This window comes from Platalea leucorodia (genome assembly GCF_965183815.1).
Source record: "Platalea leucorodia genome assembly, chromosome: 3".
Taxonomy (NCBI): Eukaryota; Metazoa; Chordata; class Aves; order Pelecaniformes; family Threskiornithidae; genus Platalea; species Platalea leucorodia.
The window spans coordinates 87,204,459-87,225,364 of record NC_138825.1 but is presented as its reverse complement, the minus strand read 5'-3'; the positions used below and the strand labels follow the sequence as shown (position 1 = coordinate 87,225,364).

The window sequence follows — 20,906 nt, the reverse complement described above, 5'->3', positions numbered from 1 at the left end:
TAAAATGGAAAGAGCCAGGAGGCTAGAGAGCTTTACAGCTCTAATGTTCTGTCCCATTTCCCAAAATATATTTGTTCAAGTAATTCAAACTGTCATTACAATTAACTTGTCCTTTCATTTCCCTCTCTGAATTCCCTCTAAGCTAAACACACAATTTTCTTCTATAAATCTGCGTGACAAGTAGAGCAGTAAAATCTTTTTTTTTTTTTTTTTCACATCATTTATATGCATTTTGCACGGATTGAGTTGCCAGGCACTTTTCCTAAGCTTATTTCTATGCTTGCAAGTGTGCATATCCACATTCAGAGACCCCTAAAGGACTTGTGGGAGAAGTCCGATTTGGACAACTGGCCAAGATGGCTCTTATGCATTTTCTCAAAGGCAGGAAATCTTAAAAATCAAGCATCAAATTATCCGCTAAGGGCTTTGCTGCTTGCTCTGAGGAGCAAGAAATGCAGGGATGTCCTGGTTCCTGGATCCCTTGCAAAGGGAGGTTTGTGGGACACCTTTCGTGCCATGCCGCTGATGTAGCCCCCAACTCTCCGGTGCTGGCAGGACAAGCTGGGAGGTGGGGGACACCTGGGGCTATGCATATCTCTTTGTGTTGGTGTGGAGGGGCCTCTGCCAGGTGTTTCTCTGGCCCGGGCTGCCACAGACACGTGGCTCCCTGGCTAAGGACGAGCTAATGACACATGTGGCCAGAACTGAACCCAAACCTCTAGCCAAAATGGCTATATCACCTGCACGGCACCACCCCTCATGACTGCTCCACGGCTGGTGGGAATCCCACCACTTCTGGCAGAGGATAGCTTTTTCTTGCCCAAATCAAGGGGTGCTACATGGTGACATGTGATCCCCAGGTACCCAGTGCCTTGGGAAAGCTGGGTCCTCCGATCCTCACCTCCACAGCGGGCTCTGCTCAGCCTGGCAGTCGTCCCTGCACTGCTGCAAGAGCCATAGCCCAAAAGCGGCGTCTTGCCCCCTGCTCATGCACAATTTCCCTCCCCACCCTTCTTGCTTCGTCTGAAATGGTAATTCCTCTGACCAGGAAAGTAATGACCCTGATACATTATCTCAAATGTCATTTTTGCAAAGGAACTAATCAGCTTAGTGTGAGACTGGATTATATTTTAATTTTACTAGCGCTAAAGTCTTGCTGTTTTTTAAATACATTTTTCTATTCTTTAAATTTCAGCAGGGCAGTATCTCCCTTAGTTAGACTGTACCTTGCTGTAATCTCTCCATTGTGGAAATTTGACAGACAATAGTCATTATTCAGTGGTCTGGGTATCAGCCTCGTCCGTCCACGTTTACTTTAGTCCCATTGTCTGCATTAGGGATAATAGCTGAAACTGGGCAGCCGGGACCTCAGAGCGGTTTTATCTTCCATTGGTAAGTGTGGAGACAATCTTTTCAAAGGCACAAAGGAGGAATTAAATGACAAGTTCTCATTTATAGTCAAATGGAGATTGAGATATATACCTGCCATTTGGGCTTTTGAAAATGTGCCCTTAAATGTAAAATAATTATTAAAATTTCCTCAGTTGTGGGCTGCAGTTTTCACAAAAGGTCTCTGTAGCTTATAGCTGTAATTAACGGCTCAGTTTTCCCAAGGAGCTTTGCATACTTCAAAGTACTTGCATGCTTCCACTACATTTCTTCCACCTTTTGAGATGCTTTTTATTTAAAATCAATTACAAATAAGGTGTTTATTGAAATCCTTTACCCCTGAGCATTAGCTTATAAATAACAGATCTCCAAACAGATTAAAATCACTTTTTAAAGTTCGCACCATGAAATGGACTCCTTTGCACCCTTTCCATCTGTTATTTTATTACCAGGTTTGATTACAGCGATCAGCACAGTGGATTGTACCCATTGTACAACCAGTTTAGCATCAGCCATTCTTGCAAACTTCTCGACACTTCCCTTTTCAGAAGGAAAATGTGAGAGAACCCATGATTTTTGCCAATACCTCATTTCTTGGCCCTTGGCTGGCAATAAGAGCCTTGTTTCAATTCAACATGGTAAGTTTTCTGGGCATAATAAATGGTAATTTACATACAATATATTACAATTTCACATATGTACACTATTTAACATAGGTACATGTCCCAGTGTCTTCCTTTCTTATATACTACCTGCATATACATTATACATATATGTACATATCTATATAGAGAGATACTTCCTTTCAAAGACATGATTTGGTTAGAAGTAAGTAAAAGTACAATGGAGCCAGACGCAGAATGAGCAGGGCCGACGTTTTCTCTCTTTGCAATTGGACCAGGTTATTCAGAGAAGGCGTATTCATCAATGGGCTTCATTCGCCCAAATCAACTTGTGCACTTCTGAAAATCCTGTCCTTTGGTAGGTTAATTGTCCAGATGCCCAGTGCTTCACAGAATTGGGTCATATCCATCAAACAGAATTCAGAGCCTAACTTCAGGCACTATTTCTCAAAACATTGGTTGGGTCTTGCAACTGGAAGTTAGACAGTGCTCATGGAGTCTCTTGTAATCCAGGGGAGATGAAAGTTGAAATACATTCTCAATACCACACTTCAAATATTTGTTCTAGCTTCATGCCTGGCTGCTCTCCTCTTAATAAGCAGAAAAATACAATTCATATGCTGCCTGAAGGAGATGTCTTGGTTTTATTTGCATCTGTACTTTTCACTCATTGTTTTAATGAATAATAAGTGTAAGTGGTGCCTAAGATAGAGATTTTTTTTTTCCTTTAATGGAAAAATAACCTCCTTGATGGTTTTATAGGCTGTGTAATTGTGTCTAGTAGAAACAGACATCAATCTCTATCAGTTATGTACACTTGCATATAAAATAACAGTAAGGTAGCCTCTCCAAAAGATGTTTATTAGCTAGCATTTAAACTACAGGCAGCGCTAGTACAAAGATGATCGGATCTAAAGGGCTGTCTTTGTCGCCACATAACTTTTAAGGGAACAGGAGATGTAATAAAAACAAATGGCAAAGTGAAGCACGAGGAGTTCTTTTTTTTCATATGCCAGGAAGCATTATTCATTGGCAGTGCTCATTTTTTGGCTGTTGGGCTACATTTATCTCTGGTTTAATATCATTATAATGTGGGGGAGTTATCTGGCTTAATATCATTATAAGGAGGGGCAGATAGTCGCTTTCTTCCAGCTGGATGGATTCAGAGGACACATTTAAAGAACTCACTGGTACCTAAGACAAAAACCTTTGGATTCCCACTGGGTGACCTGCTCAGAAATCATAACCGTCGCCCCAGATGTGCTAGTTAAGCAAGTTAAGCCCCTTGGCACCTCATGAGGTAGGTAAATGTTATTGCTCCCCACTTTCCAGGTGGAGGAGACGAGGCACTGAGAGGTTAAATGGCACGTGCCGTGGGTAATGCAGAAAGACTGGTAAAACGGAGGGCCCAGGAACCGAGTTTCTCACTCCCCGCACGGGTGACTTCATGGTGCGGTTCTGCGGCCTTCCCCCAGCAAAGGTCCCTTTGCTGCGTGGTTCTGCTGCCAGCCACGGCGTTGGTTCCTGGTTTACACTCAAAACTGCTAGTGCTGAAGAATGCACAGTTATGTCCAGGCTTTAACCTCTCAAAAGATGAGTGGGCTATTTCTTTAATATTTTTTGCATCTTTATTGTAGTGATCTTCACCTGTCGATATTAGAAGTATCCAGGTTTCAGCTCCAAGAAGAGCGATGTGTGGTGGCTCGGGAGAGAAGTGGCAGGCTGGGGTACGGGCAACCCTTCCTTTCAGATACTGTCCTTGCATGGCTCCTCCTCTTGCCAGCCATTTCAGGGCTGTATTTTCTTACATTTATGACCAGACAGAATTCCGTTCATGTCAGTTATTAACATGGCTGATGAAAGTGGAACACAGCTGTTAATTTTAGTTTCTCTCATCAGTTTCGTTGCCAGTAATTCAGTGCAACCATCAGTGTGACTTAGGCAGTAATATTTGAGGCACAAGGGAAAACCTGGGTATTGTTGACAGCCTGGAGTTGACAATTCCCTGCCATCTTCTACATCCCTTGAGATATAGGACATAAGAATTAATGCTACAGGAAATTTCAAGCTCCAACAAACAGTTACGGTTTTATTAGTATTTTTGTTTGCTTTTCCTTTATTCATGTGATTTATCTGAATCTTCATGGCCCAACCCCAGTCAGATGTATAACTTAATCTTGTCACTGAGTCAGCTTCTAACCTCAGTCCTGCGTCTTCACGCTTCAGGCTCTGCCCACCCTGCTGAGTTTCAGCTTGGTAACCAAATGTTTTGATGAACATAATGTCCACGACAGCAAAAAAGTCATGGTGTTTTCTAAAAATAAGGAGCACACAAACCTGGACATCGGTGTCTTGTTGCTATCATGTCTCCACATTTGGGTTTTGCTGTCAACGTTGTTAGCAAAAGAAAGGGAGATATCACGGGATGAAAAATGAAATGCCAAGCACAGAAGCTTGTTATGATGCTCTCCAGCAGCTTCAAAGGACTGACTTACATCGACCTCAGAGCCAGAGGCCAGACAGGGTTTCACTGAATCCCACAATATTGTTCTTGGCCATTTAACCTCTGACATGCCTATGTTTCTTCAGAGAGAGGTTCTGGCAGACACTTCTCCCTCTTGATCCAAAATGCCTGAACAGAAGGGGAATGTGTTGATTGGGAGAGGCACGTTGGGATATACAGTTTCCTCACAGGGGTGAGGAAAATCCTTGAAAGCCACCAGTGCTGCCCTCAACGCTGCTTTCTGCTTCTGGAGAGAGAAAGTGATGGTCCCAGAGACACTGCCCATTCACCCTGTGCTGGCTGTACCTGCTACACATCAGCTTCCCCTCTCATTTTAGAGGGCAGGTGCTACATATCATGTGCAGTGCTCAAGTTATATGGAGAACACATGCCTAAACCTCCCTGTTTTCATTACCCATGTACCCTGGGAGCCATCTTTTGTGAGTCTGTGGGCTTCTTTGCTCTGCTTCATCATCACTCCTTACTTCTAATCTGGAAAAAAAATGACCACTGACTCAAACGTACCACCTGCACTCTGTAACCAACCCTGTTGATCCTGGCCAGTCAACTGTCTTAATGGTATTGATGAAGGTCCTATCCAGAGAAAGCAGAATTTGGACCCTAAAAGGAGGTCTTCTTCATAAACCAATGGAAAGAAATATGATGTTCATATGCCAAAGAAAAATAAAAAGATTTGCTGAAAAGCAGAGATTTTGAAAAGGAAAGGCCTCATTCAGTTCCCTTACAGCAGATGCACTGTCCAGACCTCGCCTTGCAAGTTGCCTTGGTCTAATCCCTGACAGCCCATGTGAGCACTGTCTCTGGTTGCCCACTGCACAGCAGGCACCACTGGCGTGGCCAGCCCCAAATGAATGGTGAGCACATATTTTCAAGTGTGAGAAACGACATGTGTCATAAAGCAAACGGGAGCTGGGGTGTGGGTTGGAAAACAACCAGCACAGCAGGTTCCTCCATGATGCCTGTGCATGGAGTTGCCCACTGGAGGATGTGTCTTCCCCTTTACCCTCCAAAGAAGCATTAAATAATCAGTTTTCTGGCTTTGCATCCAGATTAGACTGAAAAAGAACCAACAAAAGAGAGTTTTGCAAATGCCTTCTGCTTCAGTCACTGCTGTGCCAGCATGCTTAGCTAAAGACAGACCAATATATCAAATTAAAAAATATATAGGTGCCTGGAAATATTAATCTTGAGTATTTATCAATTGCATGAGTGTTCTGGATGATGCGCAAGCCCACATGGCCCTTCAGGCCTCTCTTCCTTGATGAATTAGATTCATTGCTCATAGCTAAGTGCACAACCATCTTTTCTTGTTTTTCTTCCTCTGGGACCATCTGGTTTCTTGTATATCCTGCCAGGCTGTTGGCATCAGATTCACTGTAGTTTCCATCCAGCATCATAGTTTTCGAATGAGGTATTCCACATGTACATGGAAACTAGGAACATAAACAAGAAATATAGCTGAACACTGGAAGAACACATTAGCAACAGAAATGATGCCTTTCTATTAAAAGACAGATTGTAAACAGCTGAGCTTGAAATTTTAGTTGAGATACTATAAGTTTCTCTTTGAACAAAAAAGTCACTTTTTTTTGCTTGTGTTCCAAAAGGAAGAGGCCTGGTTTAGCTACACTGCTTGGACAAGAAGCTTCAGAAAAGATTAGAAAAATGTTTTAGCTGACGTAAAAACTAACCAAAAGGTTTTCTTAGCTAGCTCTGTTCAGTCTTGCTGTCCTGAGATTCCTTATTTTGCAGTTTTTGTGTTTACAAATATTCAAGGACAAGCTGCAGTTTTATCTGTGGAAACGGCTTATCCAGTACATGTTATGGAAAAAAAAGGGCCAGGTTCTGGTTTCACAAATACACGTTTGCTTTGTAAATCTGATTTTAAACCAAGGAGAGGACCAGTTAAAAGCCTAACGCAAAATCCCAACTCTGTTGAAGTTAATGTCAAAACTTGCATTGACTTCAGCAGCACCAGCATGCATCCCACAGGTCTAAAAAACCCAATGAATACAGGTAGAATTTTGAATAGCAAATACTGTCTTCTACTGTTTAAAATCTGCAGGGTTTATGTCCCAGCAATATGGATTATATATTTGTATGCAATGAAAATGGAATTCAAAACCTCCTTTCTGCCTCTGATTCCCCACAGACTGCTTTCCTTACTCAATAATATTTTGCCTCCAGTTCCCTCCTCCACCAACAATGATGTGTGGGTTTTCCAAGGACATGTTTTCAAGGATAAGTTCAGCTAAAATAATTAAGTATATATACACAGAAATTTATATATTCTGAATATATACATATATATATATGTATATAAATGTATATATACCGGAATACGTAATATTCAGGATAACACTGGAAAAATGCACTCCAGGGTTTTTCTTCAAATTATTTAGCCAACAGATCACATATTGCTTACTGAAAGCCTGAAAATCAACTTAAGAATTTACTGTGTTCTAGTCATAACCAAATTATTTGGTATCAGCAGATTGTGTGCAGAAAAACATGACAAGTTTGTAGCCCATTTGCTCTACTTCTTAGATCCATCACTCCAGGAATTTTTTGGAACATTCCATGGGTGCAGCTGAACATCAGTTGGGTTTTAAGACTTATTTTATACTATGCAGGTGTACCTCAAAAAAAAAAAAAAAAAACAAACACCAAAAAACCACAGGGAATAATTACATCAGGCTCTTTATCATCAACTGACATCAGGTCCGGGAGATGGTGGGTGGGTGGAAGGGAAAGCAGTTAACGGCAATAAGCTAATTGCTTCAGGACCCAGCAGAGAAAGAAATTATGCAGATTTACTCTTAGTCCTCAAGTCAAATTACAATTCCCATGGCTTCATGTACGTGTGATGACACTCACCCCTATGGATAAGGGAGCTTAACATACTAGAAACCCGCCTCCACCGAGTCTTAAATCACACCCATCTTCACATAGGCACGTAGGTGCAGAAGTATGCTACCTAATTTCACCCTACAGCAATTTTAGTTTATGTCTACACTAATAAATTAAACACTGCCAAAGAGCCTCCCTGGGCACAGGACCTCAGCTGACAATACTATTGGAGTGTCAGAAATGTCTCTGGCCTGAATTTTGTCCAGGCCAACAAGCACCAAAAAGTTCCCAAGTACAGTTTGGGAACAAGCATGGGCCACAGACCATTTGCCACAGGCAGTTCACAGCAACCACTCTGATTTTGAGGGAAAGAAGGTTTAGTTTTAGATACTTCGTGCCCATCAGTCTTGGTCCCAGGCACACTTAATTTCTTAATGTAGGTATAACATAGATCTCTTCTCTGGGCAGCCTAACATATTCATATTAGGATTTTTTGGGTCTTTCATAGGGGAGCAGCATTGGCTGACAAGATCTACATTTACAATGAGGAATGTCTCTTCTGCTTCTTCAAAAGCACTCACCTACATTTTGCCACAGTCCCCTCAAATAACACTGCCTATTATCTCTGTTCCCATTACCACCACTGAGGATTAATATTGTCACATGCTGAAGACTGGATAGAATATTTTACCTTGTGTAGTAAAAAGGCATTTGCTGAATATAGAATTCAATGCACCAGACTCAATAAAGGGTGGATTTGTGATATAAATAACAAGCTATGCCATCACTGGACATGGGAAAACATTCCTGAAGACTTAGCAGAACAGTAACAAACCCTCTCAAGTTCATTTCATCCCTCCAATACAGTTACAGACAAAGGAGAGGGGGGTTTGACTTTTAAAAAAATACAGTTTTATTCTAGGCAAGTCGAGCCTAGCAAGGGTGATTTTTGTTATTTCTTGTGTACTGTCAAGACGCTGTCTTCTTTGGACATTGAAGTTTGAGCAGGGCTGGCTAAAAGGCCACAGACCACTGCTCATGCACAGCAAGTAAGACACACTTGACTTGCTGTGCTTGCACAGAGCATCTCTACCTGGTGTTGCAGAGAAGTGCTGGGCCCTGGGTGGGGACTAGGACGGGGGCATAGATAAATCAAGGTAAAACAGGTAAACAGGACCTGTTCAAGTAGCTTTCCAGAATCACACTATTGTTGAGAAGACCTTGGAGAGAGATAAAATTTTGTCACAGGAGTCTGTTGAATTTATTCCAATCACTTTTCAAAATGTATCTAACTAAATTTTTTATGACATGTCAACTAGGAAAGGTACTGGGCTGATAGGTCGTCTATTCTGTACTTCAAGAAAGTCATAGGAAGAAGTGCAAGGGGAAGAGAAGGACATGAAAAACCAACGGAGTAGTTCAGAGAGGGAAATGTCATGGTCAAATCATATGAAAGATGTCTGCATTGGCATTTTTGAAAGGCTGATACAAATCACTTCGGTCACAACAACCCCATGCAACGCTACAGGCTGGGGGAGGAGTGGCTGGAGAGCTGCCTGGCAGAAAAGGACCTGGAGGTGTTGGTTGACAGCCTCCTGAACATGAGCCAGCAGTGTGCTCAGGTGGCCAAGAGGGCCAACAGCATCCTGGCTTGTATCAGAAACAGTGTGGCCAGCAGGACCAGGGAGGTGACAGTGCCCCTGTACTTGGCACTGGTGAGGCCGCACCTCGAGTCCTGTGTTCAGTTTTGGGCCCCTCACTACAAGAAGGACATCGAGGTGCTGGAGCGTGTCCAAAGAAGGGCAACGAAGCTCGTGAAGGGTCTGGAGCACAAGTCTTCTGAGGAGCGGCTGAGGGAGCTGGGTTTGCTTAGTTTGGAGAAGAGGAGGCTGAGGGGAGACCTTATTGCTCTCTACAACTACCTGACAGGAGGTTGTAGTGAGGTGGGGGTCGGTCTCTTCTCCCTAGTAACAAGGGATAGGACGAGAGGAAACGGCCCCAAGCCAAGCCAGAGGAGGTTTAGGTTGGATATTAGGAAAAACTTCTTCACCGAAAGGGTGGTCAGGCATTGGAACAGGCTGCCCAGGGAAATGGTTGAGTCTCCATCCCTGGAGGTATTTAAAAGATGGGTAGATGTGGTGCTCGAGGACATGGTTTAGTGGTGGACTTGGCAGTGCTAGGTTAACGGTTGGACTCGATGATCTTAAGGGTCTTTTCCAACCTTAATGATTCTATGAGTCTATGAAATTTCTCCATGAGTCAAAGGCAGTAGGTGACCAATGTTACCTGTGAACTAATGTGGGGAGTTCCTAATAGGAAGAAAGAAGCTGTAAAACATGGTGATGTTCTGGGTGTATAGGGACTGAAAAATTTCATCCCAAGCCTTAGTGTTCAAAAGGTGATGGTGCTTTGTTTAATTACAAAGAAGAAGGGCTCACAGGTCTAGGGTAATTCAGGTTGGATGGGACCTCAGGGGGTCTCTAGTCCTATCTCCTGCTCACAGCAGGGCCAGGCTGCTCAGGGCTGTATCTGGTCAGGTCTTGAAAAAATCCAAGGATGCAGGACAAGATCTTTCATAGCACATTAAAAAGTACAACCATAAACTTGGCTACATGCTCCACTAAACTTGGCTATAAACAACTCCACTATTACATCCATTGAATCCAGTTTCAAGAGTAAAGCCGACTTGAGAGGAAGGAAATGAGTTTGCTCCAAATAACATCTTTAGCTTAAAAATATAGCAATTGTGGCAGCTGCAGTGAAGTACCAGATTTGATACTTTCCCCTCCTGTCATCCCCACACAGTTCCAGGTTGCAGTCTTCCCCAGTTCAGATCACACTCTCCTCTTCTCTGATGTTTAGATGAAGACCCATGAGACCAACTCCTGTTTTCCTGGTGTTAGCAATCCAGCCCGAGGTGGAGCGGTCTAAACAGATCCGATTATACACACATGGATGTCAGTGTTTTCCCATTTATAGACACAAACCAGTCAATATAAAGACCAGATCAGCTGTAAGAGAAAAAGGAATAAATGGATGAACAAAATAAAAGTTTTTCTTACCCTCTCGCGGAGTTTCCTCTCCTTCCGCTCTTGCACCGTAGTCAGGTAATTCACCGCTGCGTACTCCAGCACTGAGAGGAAGACGAACACAAAACTGACCCACAGGTAAATGTCCACTGCTTTGATGTAGGAAACACGAGGCATGGAGGCGTTCACCCCAGTGATGATCGTAGACATGGTCAGCACAGTGGTTATCCCTGGAAAGAGCCAAGGGAAATAAATATTACGGACTGACACAGTCCATAAGGCTTTTGTCTCAAGAAAAACAGAAATTATGCTCTACGTGATGCTCTGAAAGATGTTAGATATGAAATAAATTTGTGGTAGGTAACTCTCCTCACAATGCAGAACTGTTCCACTGCCTGCACTTCTGTGCACATGATGGGTTTAGTTTTGAGGAGTAACGGAGCAGCCATCATTTTGCTAGGAACAGCATTTAACTCCCTCCTTAACCTCTAGGGTTTTAACACAGTGCCTGGAGTCAGGTCTGCTCAGACCAGTGATGACAAGGACTCCTGTTTCCTAGCTGTACCAATCTGTCTTACAGGCGCTGCCAGAAAGCAACCTAGTGTTGACTTCTGGTCACAGCTAAAGAGGATTCAATCTAAGCCACTGATCTTAAAAGGGACATGCGATAATGATAAAATGCTTTGCATAAAACGATGCAAAAGAAAGGCTTTATGTTTTTACCTCTAGGAATATTTGTCTACAGTTCAGGCTGTAGGAGTCAAAAAGCTTTGAAAAACAACCATTGTATTGTGTGTATAGATGTGTGTATGTTTATAAACATAAAACTTCTTCACCGAAAGGGTAGTCAGGCATTGGAACAGGCTGCCCAGGGAAGTGGTTGAGTCCCCATCCCTGGAGGTATTTAAAAGACAGGTAGACGTGGTGCTTAGGGACATGGTTTAGTGGTGGACTTGGCAGTGCTAGGTTAACGGTTGGACTTGATGATCTTAAGGGTCTTTTCCAACCTTAATTATTCTATGATTCTATGATTATGTTTATAAACATACATATGTGTGTTAATATGTATATATATACACGTGTATGTGTGTATATATATTTAGATAGATATAGGTAAAATCCTGCCGAATAGTATATACTTTGTTTGGATTGTCATGGAGAGGAAAATATTTACAAGTTCCCAAAGCCACTTAAATAAAGACAACAGCCCCGAAAAGCATTCATAGCTACTTCAGCCATTTCAAAACAGTGAACACAGCTACTGTTGTTCACTTTTCATCAGGATCTAATTTTTTTTTTAATATTATCCACTGAACACATTTCTTTCAGTGGAGTAGACTCTCAGCTGCCTCTTTTCATATGTTTGCTGCACTACATAACTCTCTAAGCGAGACAAACTTGTGGGGCTAACGTACTGGTTTTATGCTTTTAGTATTGGAAGCCTTACATATTAATATTCAGAGATTTTTTCCTATTACATTTTTGCCTTCCAAAGGCAAACGCTGGTGTCGGAGGGACACCGAAGTCTGGAGGTGCTGACAGGACTAGATCCCTTGCTGCCTTTCTTTCCTGACTTTGTGAAGATGTGCCACGCTGGCAGCCTTGAGAAAGCCACTGGCTAAAGCACCAGTGCCGGCTGGTTAGGAAGACACATACCTGGGCTGGGACACCCACTATGGCAGCGGGGACGTGTCAGGATCCTGCTCATGAAAGGCACTCATGAAAATTGTAACAGAAGCCTTTAACTCCCTCGAGGTGCCTAAACTCCTGTGAAACTCTACCCTCAAGGACAGCACTGCATATCTCAGAACTGCAGGACTGGACAACACGGAAAAATCTTGCTTCGTTGACTCGTAAATACTGAAAACTTTCTTCTCTGCCCAACTTTATTTTTAAAACCACAGCCCTTTCTGTCCTGAGCTAAGTATAGATCAGGAGGACTGCTTAACAATGAAGGACTTAAGACAAAATGCAAGTTGTACATTATATTAATCATCAGACAAAACAAACATTTGCTTGCCCAATATCTTTAACCATCAATATGAACGGGTTCCCTTTCCTGTGAAATCTTTCACGTTCAAAGATTTTCACGCAGTCATGGCTGGTTGCAATTGCTCTCACCCAAAGAGACTCTGGCAGGAACGGCTCGGCGATCGATCCAGAAGGACACCCAGGACAACATGACCATGAGGGTGGCGGGGAAGTAGGTTTGGAGCAAGAAAAAGAAGATGTGTCGGCGTAAAGTGAAGTTTATGTAGAGGCGATTGTACCAACCTTTGGGAGAGGAGGAAAGCCAGAATCAGTGAGAACAGCCTGGATGGTAGGCACAGAGAGACAAGATCTTTCTTTTGATTTTTTATTTCTAAAGAGTAGTGAAAAGAGAAATTGATCTTTCAAAATATGTATTTTTCAGACCGTGGAGACTACATTTCAGTGACATATAATCCCAAGAGCTCTCTCACAGGTAGTTAATACATCATTAGCTTTAGCAATTGCATTAAATCAGAAAAGGCCATACCCGTGCTACTGTAGAAAGCCAGTCTTGATGTAGTGTGGAATTTTTGTATCAAAAACTGAGACAAAGAAATCTTTTCATCAGTTTTCAAAGATTCATTCCCATTTTTCCAATACAGCATCAGATCTTCATCAGTGTAAGCATCTTAGGGAAAGAAGAAATACGATGTGATGTGACTTTAGCTTGGAGGGAAAGCAAAAGTTAATAGATCCAGACAAAATTAACAAACTCAAAGGCTTCTTTGGCATGAAGTAATGCCACAAATAAGTCTGCTAACAACGGCGAGTTAAAAAGATCTTGCCATATGATATACCATGACAACAACAAAAATCCAGGTGATGCTGATTCAGGGAACCATACGCTCTTTTTACACCACACTGATGAAATGACAGCTAGAATGGTACTTTTCTGAGCATCACATAGCAAAAATCATAGACAAGTAATTGCTGACTGAAAAGAATAACTCAGGAAATTGTCATGGGTAAAACGCCTGAATTTAGAGGAAGGAGGAAACACAGACATCTCAAACTATCTTAGAGTGATAAAAGCAAAAGTGATAGGTGTGATTTGAAGCAAAAGTCTAGAAATATTTGGAGACTGTAAATTAAAAACTTAAAGACTTAGCACACTACGTAGCAGGAATGGGGAATGAAACAGGAGTTATCAAGATGGCCAGGGGGCTGGAGCACATGGTGTAAGATGAGAGGCTGGGGAAGCTGGGTTTGTTCAGCTGGATGAAGAGGAGTCTGTGGTGGGGTCCAGCTGCTGCCCTGCTGGGGGTCATACAGAAGATGGAGACAGGCTTTTCTCAAACTCTTCTCTGAGATGCAAAGTGAAAGGACAGGAGGAAAGGGATGCAAGCTGCAGCAAGGGATTTTTTTCCAAGCAGATAAAAGGAAACTTTCTCAGGATGAAAGCTGTCAGACATTTCAACAGGTTGCACAGAAATGTTGTGGAGCCACCATAACTTTGGAGATGTTCAAAATCCAACTGGACACAGCCCTGAGCAACCCACTCTAAAGCTCCCTGCTCTGAGCAAGGTGTTGGAGCAGCTGACCTCAAGACCAACCTAAAACTCTCCTCCCAATCTAAATTACCCTATGATTGTGTGATTCTGTTGTCTGTAGAGGAAAATTTCAGTTAAATAGCTGGGAGGACCTCAAAAGAATTAGATGTTAGTCTTGGCACACCGTGGAGAAAGTTTACAGAACAGCCGTGAAAATCTTACTTTTCAAATCAATTTCTCTGCAGAATAACTCCTTCCCGAAGAAGCTGAGCCCAAGTCACAGTGTTTGCAGGATCAGGATTATATCAATACATAAACCACATTGGTGATGAAATTTGGAAAAAATTAATGATCATTATACTCAACTTTTCACTGTGACACTTGAAAGCACCACCTTCCTGTAAGAAGCAATGAACAGAGCAAAATTTCCCCCCCAGGTTTCTCATCAGCAAGCTGCTGAGAACAGGTACATGTTGAATATTTCTGTTGGTGGGTTTTTTGAAAGTGCATCTGCTAAAATTCATACAAGGATGCTCTCCTTGCAAATTCCCCTGTCTTGTAGCATAAGGGCTAGATACACAACACAGTAAGTCAATAGAAAGACTCCCAGTAACTCTGGTGAACTTTTTTTTCGAGCTCTAAAATAGACTGTAATCTGAAATGTGTCCAGTCTATGTGCATGCAGCCAGCCATGGAGCACATCTAGCTAGAAACACAGATGCAACGTACAGCTTTCCAGCTCCAGAGAACATGTCTGAGAGTCCAGGGGGAAGCGGCTGAAGTCCATGTTACACATTGCTGTCACTGTGATCCTAGAAGTCGAAAATGAGAAAGGTTGGTTTCTATGAGGAGCAAGGAAGGGAGAATGTTAACACAGATAAATCATTCTGCAGCTTTAAAGCCAGCGATTATGCATAATGTTAGCATAAAATCCCCAGGAAAATGCCTACCAATTCTCCAAGTCCGAGAGATGGATTATACACAGACCCTCCAAAGGAAGCTCTAATTTCAGTACCTATCAGGGAACTAAGTACTGTCTTGGACATTACAGTAATACTAATGTCAGTATGGATACTTCCACCATGTTTTATATCCAATTATTTCGCTACAAGACAATAGTGAATAATTATAAAATAAAACAATTTCACCATTTACATTTGAAGGTTGCCTTATGTCCAGTTTAATTAAGGTTTTCTCATTTTCCCCATTGCTCAGTTCCCTCCATCATCACCCGGGCCTGCGGAACATGACCATCCTTATTGCAAGCCAGAAAATTCCTCCAGTATATACATTATTAAGGCAAAAGCAGTTTCTTTCAGTCCTCGATCAAATTCTTTTAATCTGGGGTGTGTACTTCTGGGACAGAGGGTGTAAAATGGGTGTAGCTATTTTTCCACAAGTGAGATTTGCCTCTGTTAAGTTTGTGTCTTAGCTAAAGAGCGGCAATCACAGCTCCCGTTTTTAAATGAGTCCAGTTGTGCACAACATTACGTAACAAGTCTTGCAGCGGGTCATTGAACTTTCTCTTGTGGACAGATTTGCAGTGGAGCTCCCGATTTAGTAAGGGCAAATCAGATGTGAATCATCATTTCAGAGGCCGACTTATGTTGGCCATGACATTTTCTACATTCATTGCAGATGTTGATAAAGAACTTTTCTTCTGTTCAAGGGATTGTGATCCAAATCCTGCTCTGACCTACACACTCATCAGCCCTGAAAAGCACACACTGCTCATTTTGACTATAAAACTAGAGCAGAATTTTGCCATATGAGCTAAACTTAAAGAAACTTTTTGGGGATATGCTCCAGAAGGCATACTGTAGCAATGACCTCCCATAGTTGTGTGTAGCATTTAAACATTGCATAACTCAGTCTCATTACAATGTGCTATTTCTTTCCTCGGGATCACCCAAACTGTGGCACAACCTGTGGTCATTAACAGTTTGTTAGTCAGGGGCAGCACAGCAACTCAGCTCGTCAACAAGATATTCCTCAACTAAAGCCCAATGCCAACCCCATGCATATATCTCAAGACATCTGAGAGATTTCCAGCACCGCTGGACACCCATGCTTGGGCAGCTGGATCATGTTCTGAGTGTCCTAAACACCACCAGGCCCAAATATCACTCAGATTCTTGTCCTCCTTGGATTTTATGAATCAAATTATCCATTTAACTCTTGTGCAGTCAGTCGTGGTTATTCACATCCTTCTCTCTCATGGGGTAACATTAGAAAGTCACATCACTTCCTTGACAGCTCACAGAAAACTTTGAAAGTAAAAACTCTGCATATGGGCAAACGAGCAGACCTGAGCAGAGCTAATGTTTTCCATTAAAAATACTTGTTGCTTTATTTTGGCTGTCGAGCACTGCTAACTTGTGACGCGATGCTGGCTTCATCGCACGAGAACTACAGGATATGAGCAATGGAAACCGATATTCAGTTACAATCTGTAGAGAAGGTCCCTACCCTCCTCCTGCTCTTCTCCCCTCGGTGCTGGCCCAAGCCTACATCTACCCTCCTTCATTTTTCTTTCTCCTTCTTGTTTCTCCTGCTGCGTGGCATCTTCATCGTCATACAGTTCTAATAAAATAGACTATGTCTTTAGGTGCTTAGTTAAGGTGTGAGTAATCAGACCTTTCACGCAATAAATGGATTTATTAAATGGGTTCAGAACAGGCAAAGTGTTCCTAATTGCTTGGTCAAGATGGGATTTTCATCATTAAGACCAGGCAAAATGAAGTGGCCATATGGTGCATACTCTCTTTCCTACACACACACACACACACATTTCTTTGTAGTTTTAATAATTTGTCCAGGGTTTTTTTAAATAAATTTGGTAGAATTATATTTGGACTATGAAACCAGTGAACTTTAGACCCCTCTGGTTCAGTAAGATATTGTTCTACTTGGGACAATATCGCCCACTATGCTCATTCTTCAAGGAGAAATAGCCTCTTGAATCAAACTTTATAAAAAAACCTTTCCTTGTTTTTGAAAATTATTTTACCGTAGATAATGTGAATAAGTTCCAGAAAGATCCTAGAACAGAAAACCTTGTGTTACAAAACATTCAAAGGTCACTGTACACTGAGAGCATGTCTTCTGTCCTGGGGAAATGTTCTTTTGTCTGAGCTCTCAAGCTTTTCTCTTCTGGCAGTGTATTTTTCTCTGCATCTCTTTTTGCATTCTTCTGAAGGAAATTAAATCTGCTGGGATGCTGATGTGAGCAGCTATAAAGGTGGCCTCATTAGAAGGGGAAAACTACTGCGCAAAAGAAAATGTCCGCTGAAAAATACTGACAGAGAAAGGCCTGCCAGCCTGGGAAGCTGCAGCATCCTTGAGAAGCGCAGCCAGCCTCTCTGAAGTGAAGCTGGGTACCTGAACCTGAGACATCCTGAGATATCACCAATAAGCACAAAAGCAAGGGACTGTTATGGCAACCTATTGTCTGAAAAGGTGGAAAACAATCTGGAAAAAAAAAATGGTCTGAAAGAACAAAAATCATCACCATCTATTGGCCACTCCAGGTGAAAAATAGAAATTAACAGCAGCTATTGGCTGCTCAAAGTGGTGGTGTCCTACACCCTCTTACGTCTCTGTGATATAAGGAGGACTCAATTTTTATCCAAAATGGAGCCTCTCTCTCTGAGATCTTCCCATGCTGCATGTACTTTTCTGTTCCTAAACAGGCTGAATTTGCTGCATGAACTTTCTACCAGCTCTTGGACTCTCTTTGGGGATGCCTGGCTGACTCCAGTCTCCGTGACGTGGAGCACCTCTGAGATGAGACTCTGTTGTCTCATTGGTCCCCCTCTGGGCCCACTTTTGGGGTTGTTTCGGTTTGTCCTCCCACCCGTGGGATGGTCTGGTTCACCTGATGATGGTATCACTTGATACCAGTATTATACATCCATATAAGCAATCTATCATAAGTATATCTGCCGTTATATTGTTGTTGAGTTGCTCCACTGATGTTAAGTCTGTAGTAACCCGTAATAGTGTATATCTACCTGGTTATTACTGTTATTGGCTGTTGGTATGCGATTTATTGATGCTATATTATTGATTGCTGATAGTAATTTGTAATAGCATGATGTATATATATTCACTTTATTAATCATAGGTATACTTGCTAGTGGTGATTTTGTGGTAGTTTACTTGCTGGTGGTGATTTTTGTGGTATTTTTGGAATCTCTAATAAGGTAGGGAAGTGTAGAGGATAAAACCTCCATGTCCTTGTGCATTACAGAATCCTGCAAACCCACAGTCATGATCTCTGTACACCCGCAGGCCGGGTAACCCTTTATTTAGGTCATGACAGACGTGCCTCAGGATTCTTCCAGCCAACAAACCTGCTAGAAAATCAGGGACTACAGGGTGTCTTTAATGCTGCCATTTCAGTTTCAATAAACTTAAACCTTTACATCAACATGCAAATGCCAACAAAAAAACAAACAAACAAATAAAAAAAGTTTTTCTAGGCAAACAGGAAGGAAAATAGGATAATTACAGAGGTCACCATCTGGTATATCAGCAGCTTCCAGTTTAATCACACACTGACCTCGGGACGAACATTCCCGCTTGCCTAAGCCCTTCTCTGACTGCAAAGAATTAGGGGAATGCTTCCCCCGGGAGGAGATTATCCTGTTATTGCCCACAGCATGGTATCTCGCAGCTTCCTGCGAAACATCTTGTACTGGACATGCTAGAAACAGGGCTCTGCATCAGTGGTGGGAGTAGGAGGGTTGGCAGTAGCAGTCCTGGTGGTCACCAAAGCCATGCTGGGAGCAAAATTGACAGTGAAGCCCTGGGGGGTGTTCAGGAGCAACACCGTTACCTCATGCTGTAGAGGACATGACCGTCGGGAAACACTCGCAGCATGATGTTGTCCGTCGTGGTGTCGTGAATGAAGGACCTTTTGGAGTGCACGAAGAAGACGTCGGGGACCCAGATCTTCTTCACCAGCCTGCCATCGAAGGTCATGCTCTTGTTTGTGGTGCTGGGAAATGAGAGACGCTCATCCTTCCAGTAGTGCCTTAAGTACAGAGTCATAGTGAAATCCTTCACGAAAAAGGAAGAAAACCAGAGAGGTCTGTCAGTGTTGCTTTCTACACCTAGGAAACATCAGAAAGAAAACTCACTCCTACCAGGTGGATGAAATCCCTCCCCTCTCAACCCCTGTTTCTTCCCTAGACCAATGCTCTTTGTGAATAGATTTTCCTGACAAAATAATTTCAGCCAAAACAAAAGACAACTTCCCAATCAATGTATTACAGTACTCAGTAATGTTCAGTCCTAAAAGGGATACAAATATGCCCCAAGAGAAGCACTGCCCTGCAGAAATGACTCTTCAGTCCCGGCAAAATTATCTTGAAGGGCTATGGTGTCAATAGCACGTTCAAGAGGAAAAATTTTCAAAGTTAGCTTAATGGTCAGCCTAAACACTAAGCAATTTATCCTCAAAAGATCTAAATAGTTGCAAACAGTGACCAAATGAGGGAACTGTTTTTCCTACTGTACAAGTGTATAAATAAAGCTCTCTTTAAAGCTCGTTGAGGGGGTAGGAGCTTCAGTCACACAAAGGAAAACATCTGCTTGTTGATCCCAACCTGACAGCTGCTGCTTTCAGAGCTGAATCTACTCTCTCATGCTGAGAGATCAAATACACTTGTTTTCTTTATATTCCCAATTAAGCGAGTGGTTATGGGAGCCGCAGCTGCCAAGCCCAGGCAGGCAGCAACGCAGGCTGGGATTGGTTAACCTGACTCTCCATTTCAAAGGGCTGCCCTGGCAACAGTCTCGCATTGCCGATAGGTTTTTCAGGAATTTATCAAAGAAGTCCCAGTGCCAGCCCTCACCTTGCTGCCCTGCACGGGGCAGAGCTGGCCAGACACCTCCCTGCTGGAGGGACACTTCTGCTCACCCACCTGCAGGTCCCCACCTTGGCAGACTGGTCCCAGCCTGCATCCCTGCTCCCCCCCAGGAATGCTGCCAGCTCCTGTTCCCTACTGGACACTGGCCACCTTCCCCTCGCAGCTACAGTCCCAAATAAACTCTTCCAGCGACTGCTGCTACCGGCAGAGCTTAGGTTGCAATCTGGCTGGAGAAGCCAGGCCCAGGGGCTGGACGAGGAAAACATATCAGCTTGACCAGAGCTGAGAAAATGGAAAGCAAGGAAGAGACATAACTGATGATTTCTTAGGAGTCTATGCTGTTTACACCAGAAGGAAAAAAAAGGGGTAAAAATGAGCCTGGCTATTCAGGGTCACCAGCCCTGGCAGCCTGCTGGCCATGATGCAAGAGGAGGGCCAGGCAGCCTGGGGCTGCGGCTGCAGAATGCCTCTGGGCAGCTCCAGCATGGGTGCGCAGGGGGACAGGGACCCCTGTGGCATCAGCCAGGCACCCCCAGCGTGACTTACAGCCACCACAGCGGGGGCACAGAGGCTGCCTGCGGGGACAGCGCGGGAAGGGCCACACCGCTTCCCAGATGTGGCCCTTTCCCCCTCCCACCGGGCAGGACCCCTCTCCTCTCTCGCCTTCAGCACCCTTCTCTCTCCAAACAGGCCTCCAATGGCCAACGCACTGGCCACCAAGCGCTGCAAACATCAAGCCCAAGTGGCAGCTGATGACAACTTCTAAGTACAAAATCCAACTTCTGGATATTTTCTCGTGGCGTGAGTCAAACGAGGCAGTTTGCAATCACCGACAGCTTGTTCCTTTCTGACCAGCACACGCGCTAGTTACAAACTGAGAAAAGGGGTTTATTTCACCACTCATGAGTAGGAAAACCCCTTAAGAAACAAGTTTTACAATGAACTGAGAGAACAATAGTACCTGCTGGAGGCACAGCGAATGAGCATACACAAGTGCCTCACTTTTGGCAGCACATTTCATACTTCTGCCATGCTCCGGGCAGCCTTGAGAGCATCCCCCTCCAGTGCACACAGCAGCAGCCAGCTTCACTCTG

At 43.2% G+C, this 20,906-nt stretch overlaps 1 protein-coding gene across 1 annotated transcript in view; it reads right to left on the bottom strand.

The window, feature by feature from the left end:
* Window positions 1–5,660: 5,660 nt before the first annotated feature.
* The window catches only part of LOC309587432 (gamma-aminobutyric acid receptor subunit rho-2-like), a gene marked incomplete at both ends in the record, with an annotated part of 37,467 nt that continues 22,221 nt past the window's right edge, over window positions 5,661–20,906 (bottom strand). Inside the window, 6 exon segments of the mRNA XM_082305585.1 lie at window positions 5,661–5,969; window positions 10,449–10,645; window positions 12,537–12,689; window positions 12,934–13,074; window positions 14,666–14,748; window positions 18,777–19,000. Coding sequence (XP_082161711.1) covers window positions 5,661–5,969; window positions 10,449–10,645; window positions 12,537–12,689; window positions 12,934–13,074; window positions 14,666–14,748; window positions 18,777–19,000 — 1,107 coding nt within the window.